Consider the following 14267-nt stretch of genomic DNA (forward strand, 5'->3'; position numbering starts at 1 on the left):
ATTCACATTTTAAGCTCAAGCAGAGCGACTGTTTGGATAAGCTAGTGACTAAAGAAGTTTGTTACTATAACTTTTCCAGTTTTTATGGTTGTATGACATGGGAAAATAAGGTGGTAAGTTTATTTTTTGCTTCTAATCGATATTTTATGCAGATGATGTTGCAGATACTTTGTGGTAATGCTATAAAAGTTATAGTACCGTTGGGCCTCTTATTACTTTCGAAAATCAATGAAATCGAATTTTTCGAAAGTATCTACGCTCGTATAAAAATTTTATATCTCGGTAACGGTAGGTCCTATGGGATCGCTATTGATACAGAAATCGAAAAAAAAAAATTGTCTGTTTGTCCGTTCTCCGTTTTCAGTTCTCCGCCCTCCGTTCTCGTCTTTTGGTTTTTCCTGAATAACTTTCGAATTTGCCTCCTTTTTAACCCTCCACGAGGCAGATAAGCTTGTAAGAAGTGGCCCTGATCCGACGCCGGTATCCATCTTTTTTTCGCGATTTTCGACTGTTTTTTGGACCTCGCTATGAAACACGATAAGTGTCCGAAATTTGAAGCAATCGACTTCATATTTGCCACATATATGCAGCTTTGAGCCGTGACGGAAGCTATTGAAAAAGGGGGGGCTGGGGGGTCGGGAAGTATTCTGAAAAAATAAAAAATTGCGTGTGCAAGGGTCTACAAAAACTCTATAAATTTTCATTCTTGACAATTTTTCAAAAATATACAGGGTGCGCTGCAAATTCAAAAAAACTGAAAAATGGGTCCCCCTATTATTGAAAATTGGTTATAACTGAAAGATGATTCAGATCTCACTTTCTTTTATATTGTGATATAACCCGCATAGATGCAAAAACTTTTGTATTTAAAGTTTTCACCTATTGTACAGGGTGTTCCCGATGTTCCTTCCTAAATGAGAAATATGTTAAGTGTCCTAAATTTGCAGTTATCAACTTCAAATTGAGCAGAGAAGTAAATATCCGTGTCCACATTTAAACGGTAGAAATTAAACGCAATCAAATTTTACCAAGTATTTTTTAAAAATGTTTGAATTTTTTTTTTGTTTATTTTATTTTATTTCCGCCATGATCGTTCATCTGATTGGCAAAATTCTTTAACCGGCAGACGCAGAAGATCCAGTGCAATAACATTTATTTCGGGCATTTTTTCTATTTTATATATGGTTTTCAAATTATAGGCAAAAATCTAAAAGACCTAGAAAATTGTTCTTTTACAGAGTAAATTATTAGCCGCAAATCAAAAATCGAAAAAAATATGTCTAGTTGGTTCAAATGGTGTCATAGGCCCCGTCAAGAGCTAGTTACGCTGCTCGGGATATTTGAAAAAATCCGAATGAAAATCCCCAATTCTCGCCCTCAATCTAGACACGATGACGTCATTTACTACCATCACGTACTGCATGGTTTCAGAAAAGTGGTTTCTTGAAAACCATTCACTCATTTACATTGTTGGAATTATATACAAGGTATGTCGTTTGTGGGCAAAAAATTCAAATAGATTCTAGAAATTTCCGGGTTTGTGGGTGAATTCTTGGCGATAATTTGATATGAACAGTATCGTACACTGTGTCGAGAGAGAGTTTGAAGTTTCGTCAATTATACAGGGTGCGAGATATTTGAAAAAATATCATTTTAAATGGAAATTACCAGTACAAATTTTAATATTTACCGATGTTTGCTGTAACTTTGAAGTTCGACGAGATGTGAAGGACATTTTATACAGGGTACAGGCAAAATATAATACAGGAGGCGCGAGATATTTGAGAAAATATAATTTTAAATTGAAATTACCAGTAAAAATTTTAATATTTACTGAAGTTTGGCGTAACGAAATGTGAAGGACACTCTATACAGGGTGTATTCACAATAAAATAACATCGATTTTGCGAAAGTTCCATAGTGGTCCGCAGGAGCACGATAGAAAAACAATGCGTCCCTCTAGCACAAGAATAAGCGAAGCGCCTTCTTTTTAAAATAAAAAGCTGATTCGCGCTATTTGCGACGAACTTGCCCCGCTCAGCGACGATTTATCGAAAGCAATCTTGTTTTGAATATGATGACTGGAAGACAAATATTTTTGGTTTTTTATTTTTTGGATTTTTATTACTTTACTCTTCGGTTTGATACCATCGAAGGAAGAAAACTGCCTTTTTGACTATAACTTCTAAATTTAATTCTCTTTAATTGTATCTCCAAAAGGATGAAAAAACCTAAACGAAATTGCTGAAAGAAACAACATAAATTTTTTACCCAGTTGAAGTTTTGGTTTTTAATATTGATAAAATTATTTTTTTTTCGTATTAAGAGAATTTCTTACGTCCTTAAAACTTTTAATAGAATCACTATTAGTACTTCTAATGCGAGCCACGTGGCCCGCGTTTGCGGCGTTTCGTGATTAAAATCCCCGTTTCGAAATCTCAACCAATGTCCCCGAATTATTTAAAAGCGTCAATGGCAATTGTCACGTTTTTGTGCCGTATACGAATCGTATATCGGACCCGATTTGACCCATAAAGGTCAGATCCGCGGTCTCTATATTGTTATTGTTATTATTTCTTATCGAAAATTTCACCGAAAGCAACAAAAAACGCCCATCGTCCAGTCGAATAGTCAGTGCCCATCATGATTCGGAACGATACAGTAACTTAAGACAAGTTATTAAATTTTTACCGCATCTCGGGGGGCTTTTCGTAGTTTTGGGGATTAGGCGCGGGGCTTTTGGGTTTAGATAATTATGCGAAATATATTTCCGCATATAATACGTGTATCTATCGGAGGGCTTTGCTGGGAAGTAATAAATAATCGCGTGGAGAAACAACAAGGACGCACGTAGCAAAACAGTGAAAATGTTTGTGCAAAAATTCATCGCCGTCTTCAGCGGATTCCTCGACGCAACTGTCAAATTATTGAAGACCTTCGTCGCATTTAGAGGTTAGTTCGGAAATGTCAATTTCAACTGTAATGGCAAAGAAATATAGTTAAATGTTTATCGTTTAAACGCAAAAGTTTATTAGGAATTTATGTTTTTGCCTATTGAAAATGGTCAAAAATCGAAACACAATTTGAAAAATATTGGGTTGTTCGGAAAGTCATTTCGTTTTTTTTGGGGAACATGAAAGACAGTTTTCTTATAATGAATAAATATTTTATTAAATTATATATTGGCCATTCTGGTCCAACACCTTTTGCCATCTTTCTGGCAGTAACATAATTCCCCTCTCATAAAAGTTTTGGTCCTTGCTGGCAAAAAACTGGTTCAGGTGGTTTTTGACATCTTCATTTGAGGTAAAGGTTTTGCCATCCAAAAATTTTTGCAGGGACCGGAACAAATAGTAGTCGGAAGGCGCCAGATCTGGAGAATATGGTGGATGTTGCAGTACGTCCCATTCAAACTGTAAAAGTTTTTGGCGAGTGACCAAACTTGGGTGAGGTCTCGCATTATCCTGGTGGAACACTACACCCTTCCTGTTGATTAATTCGGGCCTCTTCTCTTTAAGTGAATCATTCAATTTGTCCAGTTGATGACAATAGACTTCTGAATTAATCGTTGTATTGTCCGGCAAAAGCTCAAAAAAAACGATTCCTTTGACATCCCACCAAACGGAGAGCATCACCTTTTTTTGGTGAATGTTGGCTTTTGACACGCTTTGAGCCGGTTCATCTTTTCTGCTCCATGACCTCTTGCGTTTAACATTGTTGTATACAACCCATTTTTCGTCCCCAGTAATAATCCGCTTCAAAAATGGATCATTTTCTTTACGTTTGAGGAGCGAATCACACACGTCAACGCGACGACACAAATTTCGCCCCGTAACGACATGGGGCACGCACACATCGAGCTTCGAGGTTAAGCCCATGCCTTTCAAATGGCCATAAACAGTCGAATTCGACAAATTCAATCTCTCACCGATGTCTAGTGTGGTTATTCGCCGATTTGCATCAACTAATGCCTTTATCGCATCTTTGTCAGCTTCGACCGGCCTTCCAGACCGTGGTGCATCTTCGACATCAAAATTGCCAGATCGAAATTTTGAAAACCAGTTCTGGCACTGGCGTACTGTTAACACGCCTTCTCCATACACATCCGTCAATTTTTTTCTCGCTTGGACAGCATTTTTACCTTTTCTGAAGTAAAAAAGTAAAATATGACGAAAATGCTGCTTATTGCTCTCCATATTTAAAAGGGCACCAACCAAAAACTACTGCGTAGAATTAATAGAACTTTTTCACACACAAGCCTTGGAATATCAGCTCTCAAGACATATAATGATTATGCGGCTTAAGTGTGAAGTTGGTTTCGAAAAAACGTAATTAAGTCCTCTCACGGGAAAAAACGAAATGACTTTCCGAACAACCTTATACATTTTTTTAATAACAAAGTTGTAAAATACACAATACGGCGAAGAAAGAATACCCATATTCAGTTTTATAGTAAAATATCTGGAATTACTAACTCATTCTGTTCGTACTTTCTTACCAATCAACTAACTAATACAACCCATATTTTATAGATGAATTGTGATGACTATGTTAAATATGTTACAAATATTAACTGTAAAGCAAAAAGTAATGTTTGATGCCTTTATATTTATATTTAAAATGAAAAATAAAATGATGCCGCCATACATTGGTAATAGGGTTAATTACTTTAAGAATATTCATGACTACAACACTAGAAACCGTACTGATTTCATCCTAGTCAATCGATATAAAACTACACATATGTTGAATACCATTTTAAATAAAGGCTTGTTAGAGTTTAATAGGCTTATATGCTTTTAAAAGATTAATTAAAACTTATGTATAGTCTGAAATTTTAATCAGATTTTTCTGTTATAATTGTTTCTGCTGTTAGAGACTTTTGTTTTGGGTGCTTTTGTACTTTTGCTTTTGCTTCTTGCTCGTATATTTAAAATGTAAATAAGATTGTTTTATGTTATAGCTCTATGCTAAATAAAAATATATAAATTAAAAAAAAAAAGTAAAACATAACATAAAAGTTAAAGTCTGGACGATACAGTGTGTCGCATTGTGAAGACAACCCTATATTTACAGTAACATAGTAGTACAGGTTGATGACAACTTGTTCAGAATATTATTCTAGCAGCACGCACCAAACTTGGTTTTCGGTTAATACACAAAATTACGAAAAGTTGATAAATGACTGCCCATGGAAGGCAAACATCAAAATGAATGACACTAATACAAATTAATAATTATTTTATTTTAAGAAAACGATAATTCCTACGCCTAGTTCCGGATGCCTCCTGTTAGCGGCAGCTTCTCTGCTACTAAGAGCAAAATCACCAAACAATTTAATAATAATAATAATAAATTGCCTTCATTGTTGTATATTGTTACAAATACAAATATATAGTAGAGAAGAAGCGAAGTCTAGCAAAAGCTACTCTACTTAACCTCTTAAATATTTCAATTAAAAACTAAACTAAATTAAATATAGTATAATAGATAAATGTAATAGTAATATTGAACAACAGAAAGTTATTAGAAATAAAAATGAAAGGAATAACATTGAAAATCAAATTATTTGGGAAGTTAGCAGTTTCAACCTGAAATATTTTTTAAATATTTTAATTGAATGTGATTTTGCTAAATCGGGTATACTATTCCAAGAAAATGATCTGCGGAAGAAAGATAAACGATATCGTGCCAGTGAGAGTCTACAGGGGTGCCTTAAGACCACGATTGAACATTACGAAACTGTAATTCAGCTTGTAAGCAGGACGGATTGGATGTGCTAATAATTTGCAAAAACATAGACATCAAAAAGTATTTGAAGGTATTGTCAATTTTTAGCCAGTTAAGTTCCTGGATTTTGTGGGAAATTCGTTTTAAATCAACTGCCTTTTAACTGAGTGATCACTAAATAGAACTTACTGTAATAAATTAAGAGTTTAATCTGATTGACAATGATTTCACAAATGTAAAATTGTTACTTTCCATGGCGCAATAAGTTACCGAATAGAAAAGCAATAATTTTCTTTAGGTATTGACCAAACATTTTGTAATGAAATTTCATATGTGGGGTTAGAATACTACAAATAACTTTTCCCGATATCTCTAATTTCAGTGGTATATCTTAAGAAAACTTCAAATTCTGTGAAAATGCGATTCTTTATTAGTTCACAGGGTATTTTATTTAAAAATATAAAAAATATTTTTGCCCAGAAAACCAGATATATTGCACGTACCTTTGTCGTAGTTGGCAAGAAGTGTGGATACTGTGTGTGGGTTTGTGATATACAGAGTGTCCCACTTAAAAACTGTACACCCTTGTAAAATCTTTCTTTATGGTTCAATTTTGATTTTTTTTTTCTGTCGGATAAGTCTCTAAAAAATGCACTAAGACGTTGTTTTGCTATTTAACAAAAGAGAAAGGATAGAGAAGTACTATTAGGGTAGGGTCTTTAAAAAAATAAATTGGCAACTAATTCTTATTCAGGAGTACTTACTAATTTTTATAATGTTTTTTTTTATAGGGTGGTTGAAATATCGTTCGCGCCCCGCATAAAGCAGTTTGATTTTGATAATTTTTTTTTGATAGATTTCTCAAAGACGCACTAAAACTAATACATCAACCTGAAGTGGATCTAATTATCGAGAAGGGTTAATAGGGTTACAAGTAGAGGGGTGCGTTAGGGGTAAGTGGCCAATTGAGCGGAAATTCTACGCCACTTGCGGAATTGCGCTTTTGGTACAAATTTTGCATTTTCCAATACTTTGCAAATAAATAAAATTCGATGAAATCACTATTTTCTAAGATATTCAGCGCTAAACAAGAATGTTTGCCCATTAAAATGTAATTTTATTTATTGCAATTTTTTTCAACCAATAGAGAGTTAAAAATAAATTATAATTTTCAAAAGAACCACTTTATTACATTTCACACTCAGGTGAGGGACCACAAAATTTTCATTTTTAGGCTGATTTTGCATAAATTTAGTACAAAACTTTAGATAAGATGACGAATTTAGTCATTTGATAAATATTGGCGTTTTAGTCAATATACACAGTGAGTTACCGCTAGAGTGATAGTATGTTAAGAGATATAAATATTATATACCAACAATAAGATCGATTTTGCGCTCTTTGTCACATTTAATACAAAACATCAGAATGGTTTCTGGCAATGAACGCAATTTTAGCTTTCCAGCTCATTGCCAGACGATTTACCGATGGATAAATCGAATCTCTTTGCAACTAATTAATCCTTTTGTGTTTGCCAAAGTCTAACGCGTCGCTCCCATTACATTAATTGCACAAAACATGCCCGCATTAAGTAGTCCATTGTAGATAATGACCAATTATGTGAAATATCGTGTCAATTCTGTTTTCTACAAGCGGCTTCTAACAAAAATAACGATACACGGCAAGTTACATTGAAATATGAACTAAATTTTTTACGTTTTATTTGGTAAAGCATTCCGGGTTTTTAAAAATCGATTTTACAAACAATATACGTTGCACTCTTTAACCACGGATTCCAAAACTATTTTTGGCAAGAGACCAAAGTGTACTGATACCTCAGAGCCCCTTATGTCCTAAATCTATAGTTTTTTTCCTATTGATACAAAACATTTACTAATAGAAAAACTAAACAAAATAAACAAAAATACTTAACTAGGTAATTACTTAAGAAAGAACACAAAAATAACAAAGTAAACATAAAAAAATCACTTAAAGTAAACCCCAAGCGATCGATATCGACCTGTTCAATTTTTATTTTTATTTATAATGAAGTCCTTCCTACAGACAGAGCTGTCCAACAAAATGAAAGCACAAAACGTCACAAAAGAAGATGCTAGTCAGTAGACTAGTTTGAACTATTTTTTACAAGCTAAATCTAAGTAAGAACTAATTACAGCTTTTTATTACAGTGACTTCAAAGCCCAAAGCAAATAGGTCAAGATCCGGAAACGCGTTCTCTACCCTGTTATAAGTAAGGGTACATCTGAGAATTGGAGAATTAAAAACGTTTGCCTGTTTTGAATAATGTAGAGGTTATAGCTAAAGTTTATTTTATTCAATCAAATTGCTTCCAACTTGATAAAAAAATAATAAATAAAATACTGCATACAATAGAAATGAAGGTTTTCGCTATAATTAAAAAAAAGTCTCTGTCTCAGCCATTCGATATATTTAAAATACATTGAGGATATTCCAACACGAGTCTGACAATACTATAGTATCATTTAAGATTTTTATTATTCAACCCATAAAATAAATGCAAGACTCTTTAAAGCATTCTGAACAATGTTTTCTATTTGCATCTCAAAAGGAAGCCCCGAATCCAATGTAATACCCAGGTCCTTTACAGAGTCCGAAAAGTTCAGTTTGTAGTTACTAAGTAGAGATATTGTCACTCACTGACTGAACAAACGGTACCAAATTAGTTAAGATTGATATTTTACGAAAAAATCCTGGCTTTTATAATCGAATTTCAAAATGGGCACGACAGTCGACATCACTGGATGCCAATAAAATATTTTTTATAAACTTTTTTTTTAATTTCCAATTGTTAATAAAAAAAATTAAAATCAAAATTTTAAAATTTTTACAATTGTGATCTACCTGTAAGCCTAATACCAATAACTCCACGACGTGAAAAAATTCCTAAGGCTTTTGTTTAATAATTATTGTGGTTTTTATCTTAACTTTGAATTTGAAAAAATTACTTAATTAACAAATCCATAAGTTAAGAACAAATTGAAATAAACATTTCTTGTCGTGGACTATTGTTAATTTGTGTATCCCAATTCCTTAATGTTCATATTTAATATGTTTAAATAATTTTTGTTGTTGCTGTGTCAGAGTAGCGCAACGCGTCCGGAAGCCGGTTTTCGCTCATTTTTCAGGGCTCCACGAAAATTATAAATATTGAACTTACAGTTCCGGGAGTAGAGACTATACAAAAATTTTAGAAAAAGTGGTACATGTTGACCAGACTACAGTGGAAGCGGCAATAAACGCGGTGTTTAAATACTCAAATGATCTTGGTTTGAGATTAAATCCGAATAAGTCTGCATTAATATATTGTGGGCCCGCTAAGTACTAGGCCTCCCAAAACTTCGCAATCTTTATTAATAGGGTTAACATTCCAGCTGTTGACGAATGTAAAAACTTGGGTGTCATATTTGACAATGAACTTAGATTTCGTCCACAAGTCTCCAAAAATGTCCAAAACGCTTATATTAATCTCTGCAACATTTCTAAATTATTGTAATTTTGTTTATGGGTCCTGCTTGGATGTTTTGACATAATATAAATTACAAAGAGTACAGAGTTCCTGTATTCGATTTATTTATACCCTTAAAAGAGAACACCATGTAAATCATAAACTTCACTATTTAAAATGGTTAAATATATTGAGTCGGGATGAATTACGTTTTGCTTGTTTTCTTCACAAACTACTCAAAACTGGATGCCCCTCACATTTGTTGGAAAATCTGACTTATAGAAATTGCATTAGAACCCGCTTCAATTGTCAGTATGACATACTTAAAATTAAGAAGTCGATGACTAAAAACTGCTTCTCGTATACATTTGTTAGACTACCTAATAAATATCTTCAAATCAGCCAATCACAGAATTTCTCTCATTGCACTTTTAAATATCATTTTAAAAAATATCTCTTACGGGAAACTACCTAGATTATTAATCAGTTCTCTTTATTTAATATTGTTCTTTTATCGTTTTCCTTTTTTGATTTATTGCTTGATTCATATTTTTGTATGTAAAATTAGTATACTAAATTAAGTTTGGATTATCTTGTTACTTTCGAAAAATCGATGAAATGAAAATGACTTTTATTTCACACATTTTTTCGATTATATACAGCGTTTTTCAATTGTGGACAAAAATCTAAAAGACCGTGAAAATTGTTCTTTTTGGGAATAAATTATTAACCGGAAATCATAATTCGCAAAAAATATTGTCAATCGGTTCAAACAGGCTTATAGACCGCATAAAGAGCCACAATTTTTGTATTCGCAGTTTTCGTCTATCGCATACGCCGCTCGGGATATTTGAAAAAATCCATATGAAAATCGCTGATTCTCGTGCCCAATTTAGACGCGATGACGTCGTTGACTATTACGGCGGACTGCATAGTTTCCGAAAGAAATTATTTTCTCGAAAACCGTTTACTCCATTGAAAAAGTTGTTGGACTAGGAAATGTTTGAGATCCAGGGCTAAAACCTCTATTTGTGGCATTTCTTCAATTATGTACAGGGTGTGTCGATTATGGACAAAAAATCAGAAAGACTCTGAAAATTGCCTTTTTCGTGGGTAATTATTAGCCGCTAATAAAAAGCTGTAAAAAAGGAATAATTTGATTTAAACAGTATCGTAAACTGCATAGAAAGAGCTCCAGGTTTTATCTATCCTACAGGGTGCGCGAGATATTAAAAAAAAACATTACGAATACCTGTAATTTATACAAATTACAATATTTATCAAAGTTTGCCGTCACTTTGAAGTTCGGCGAGACTTGAAAGATACTTTATACAGGGTGTATGCATACTAAAATAACATCGATTTTGCGAAAGTTCCATAGTGGTCAGCAGGAGCACTATAAAAAAACAATGCGTCCCTCTAGGATAAGAAACCACGAAGCGCCTTCTATTTAAAAAAAAAAGCTGCTTCGCGCTACGAAGAACTTGCCCCGGTCACCGACGATTTTTCGAAAGCAATCTTGTTACATACTCGATTAAGTTAACAGCTCAGATGACCCTCGTCGAGTTTAAAATAAAGGCGGATTCATTTATTTTATTATAATTAATTTTATTTTAGAGAACCAGTTTATAGTATTTAAAACGAGATTATATTGTCGCATATTATTTAGGAAAAAAAGGAGGAAAACATTTACTCAGTGGGTCAGAGGCATTACTAGGCAATTTAAGTATCTCGACCCAGTTAATTTCGAAGCGAACCGATTTTTACAATACTTAGTCTGTCTTTAAACAAAATTATCGAGCTCTCCTTCCGATTGATTCATTATTCCAAATTTCCAAAAATATCACTTCTTATTGTTTTTATTTCATTTCCTCGACGTTTCTACCGAAAGACCTCAGGCCGAAGGCAAATTCGGTTATTCGCCCTTGACAAAGTTCCAACGCGATTTTCGCGATGTAAATTTGCTCGCAAATTCCCCAATTATCTTCATGCGCTTATTTGGCAAACAAACATCAGACCAGACCTAGACCGATTGGATTAAGTTGCGTCTACGCAAAGGTAAACGGGTCCGATATTTTTGAATTATCATACAGATTTCATTATTTTTAAAACGAGCGGAACAGACGTTTTTTTTTTGCAAATTCAACCAGCTAGCCTTGGTCGGGGTACATTTCGGATTGTTTTCGCAGATCGTGTTTGTTGAATATTACGCAAATTTTGGTTTGCTGCGCTGCGTGGGTGTCTAAAACTCATTTGAAAAATTGCCTTCCGCAAAATTTGCGCAGAAATTTTCGGTACTGAAGATAAAAAATGTTCAAAAATTCCATCATTTCAAGTAACTTAAACAGAGAAAAAGAATTAGTCTCGCACATTTGTTCTAATTAATTTTTTGTTGCATGAAAATTTTATTTGCCAAGTCTTACACTATTACAAGAAATATGTTTGTATTATTACAATCTTACTTTATTTATTACAGAAAATGGGGTATATTATGTACAATTATTATTTATTTGCGAGAACTTTCCGTTGAAGTAACAAAAGCGAAATATTTATTTCAATTAATGTAAAATTGTGTTATTACTTTATCTCTTTTTGCACTTATAGCTTCTTTTATCTGAACAGATATCTAAAATAACCCATACGTTAAAGATATTTTCTTAAATAAAAACAATGTACCTCCGTTTTCTTGAAGACCCAGCAATGTTAGGTTTTCACAATCAGGCAATAAAATGTCTAATAAAACCGGTTACTTGCGTCGAAAAGATGATGCTTGCAAATAAATTTTAATTTGGGGAAATATGGTAACTTACCACTAATTTCGATTTATTCCAAGCAATGATCTTTATATTATAGTTAATACTAAACATATGTAATGTTAAGAATTGTTTAAGTCAGGGATTAAATTATATAATATATATTTTGTTAATGAAGGTTTGTAGAAAATTTCAGCAAAACGTTTTTGGCGCAATAAGAAAATAATTTACAATATTTAAGTTAAAACAATTAAAATAAGAATGTAATCAGTTTCGTCTCAACAAAATAGCGTATTATGCAACAAGTGCCATAAACCGTATTTGAGTCACGAGCGGAGCGAGTGTTTAATAAATGACTGACTTAAAAAGCTTACCGAACGTGTTGCATACTATACTTTTTTTACGACAGTTAGTTTTTGGGTACATTTTCGCAAAACAATACAAATACATTCACCGACATGACCGTCAGAATTGACAAACGTCAAAATTCAAAGCGTGCGGTAAAATCTCCGAAAAGATCCGATTGCTCCCAAACCCGTGCGGTAAAATCCCGGAAATGTCCGAAGTGGCTCGGGTCCGTGGGCAACAAAACTGACGTGGTAAAGTGACGCTCTCCGAACGCTAGATCGGTGGGTAATTAGGTATTTTACAGACGGGAATAGAAAAACGGCATTTGTCTCACTAGTTTATTTGACACGAGCTGAGCGAGTGTTTAATAAACGAGTGACTTAAAAAGTTTTCCAAACGTGTTGCATACTATGCTTTTTCTAATACCATTAGTTTTTGGGCACATTTTTGCAAAATAACACGAATACATACAAGGACATGACATACAAGGACAGAAGTGACAGACGTGCGGTAATATCCGAATATCCGGAAATGTCCGAAGGGGCTCGGATCCGTGCGACAAGAAACTCATCTGGTAAAGTAACGCTTCCCGCACGGATTACACGTATTTTACAAATGGGACTAGAAAAACTTATTTACTGTGAACGCAATTTTATTCTTGTAGCTAATTTTTGCGTAACGTTTGTTATTAAAATTATTTAATTCAGCTCGGGAAAAATGTCTCTCTGCATACAAATGCGCTAAAAAATTGAAACCATTACTTGGTCTGAATTTTAGTGTGTCAATAATAAACAAAATTCGAAAATATAATTAACCTGAAACCACTTTGCTCGCCAAGTTACGAACAATAGTGATCAAAAACAAAATATAGACAAAAATAAATACATATTCCATTTTTCAATTCCTCCTATATTTTCGACATATAAGTGGTAAAAATTTCCATATACGCAATCCTTTATAATTTCTAGTAATTTATTTTCTTTGCGGTAATTGTGATAATTATTAAAACAGAATTGTTATTATTAAACTGTCAAAGTATTATTAAAATTGTACTTTTTTGCATTTGCATAAATGACATAGTTAAAAGCCCAACTTTTATTTTTATAAGCTCTTTTATGTTGGTTAGTGCTTTTCTTGAAACCTTTTCGTCTTATTGAAGTTTTAGGATATGATACACATCTAAATCGGTAGACTCCGATTTTTAAGTTTTCCGTTTTATTGTTTTTTTAAATATTTTGCCATAGCGTTTTCAGTTTTAAAAGCGATCTTGAGACCATATTTAAAGAGATTTTTCGAAAGCTCGCCTATCCATCGTTAAAAGTAATTTATTAATTCTTTTTAAAAATTTTCTGTAGAAAGCGATATGTTAGCAGTCTGTGAATCAAAGAATAAAGAGCCGCCATTTTGCGTATTAAGTCCAAAAAAGTTTAAGGAATGATTTTATTTATATTAAGTATATACGTATATAGAAGTTGCATACACTAAATACTTTAAGTGCCCCGAAAAAAGAAGTCCATCGAATTAAGGTCTGGTGAGCGAGGCGGCCAAACTAGAGCTCCGCTCCGACCTGCCAATCGATGTTCAAATGCGTGATTACAACGAACGTAAAATGGGGTGGAACGCCATCTTGCATTAACCACATATTTTGTCTCATCCGCAAGGGTACCTCTTCCAGCAAAGGTGGTAGTTCCTCTTGGAGAAATTGCAAATACGTTTACCCATTAAGCGATGGGTTTAAGAAATGAGGTCCTATAAGATTATCTCCCATAATCCCTGCCTATACATTTAGAGAAACCAGCGCTGATTATTCTTGCATGTGGGTTTTCAATGTTCACCGCTGTATATTTCAAAAATTTACAACGCCATCACGATTGAATATAGCCTCGTCAGTCGACAAAGTGACATTTAAGAATTGCGGGTAATTTTGAATTTTTCCTAATATTTGATTG

At 33.5% G+C, this 14267-nt stretch overlaps 1 protein-coding gene across 1 annotated transcript in view; it reads left to right on the plus strand.

Annotated features, from left to right (window-relative positions):
• Positions 1-2646: 2646 nt before the first annotated feature.
• LOC132706143 (scavenger receptor class B member 1) overlaps positions 2647-14267 on the plus strand; it is a 60212-nt gene continuing 48591 nt past the window's right edge. The window contains exon 1 of the mRNA XM_060677299.1: positions 2647-2952. Coding sequence (XP_060533282.1) covers positions 2868-2952 — 85 coding nt within the window. The 5' untranslated portion in view covers positions 2647-2867. The remainder of the gene's footprint in view (positions 2953-14267) is intronic.

Source organism: Cylas formicarius, unplaced genomic scaffold, assembly GCF_029955315.1.
Source record: "Cylas formicarius isolate icCylForm1 unplaced genomic scaffold, icCylForm1.1 PGA_scaffold_8__14_contigs__length_24414737, whole genome shotgun sequence".
Taxonomy (NCBI): Eukaryota; Metazoa; Arthropoda; class Insecta; order Coleoptera; family Brentidae; genus Cylas; species Cylas formicarius.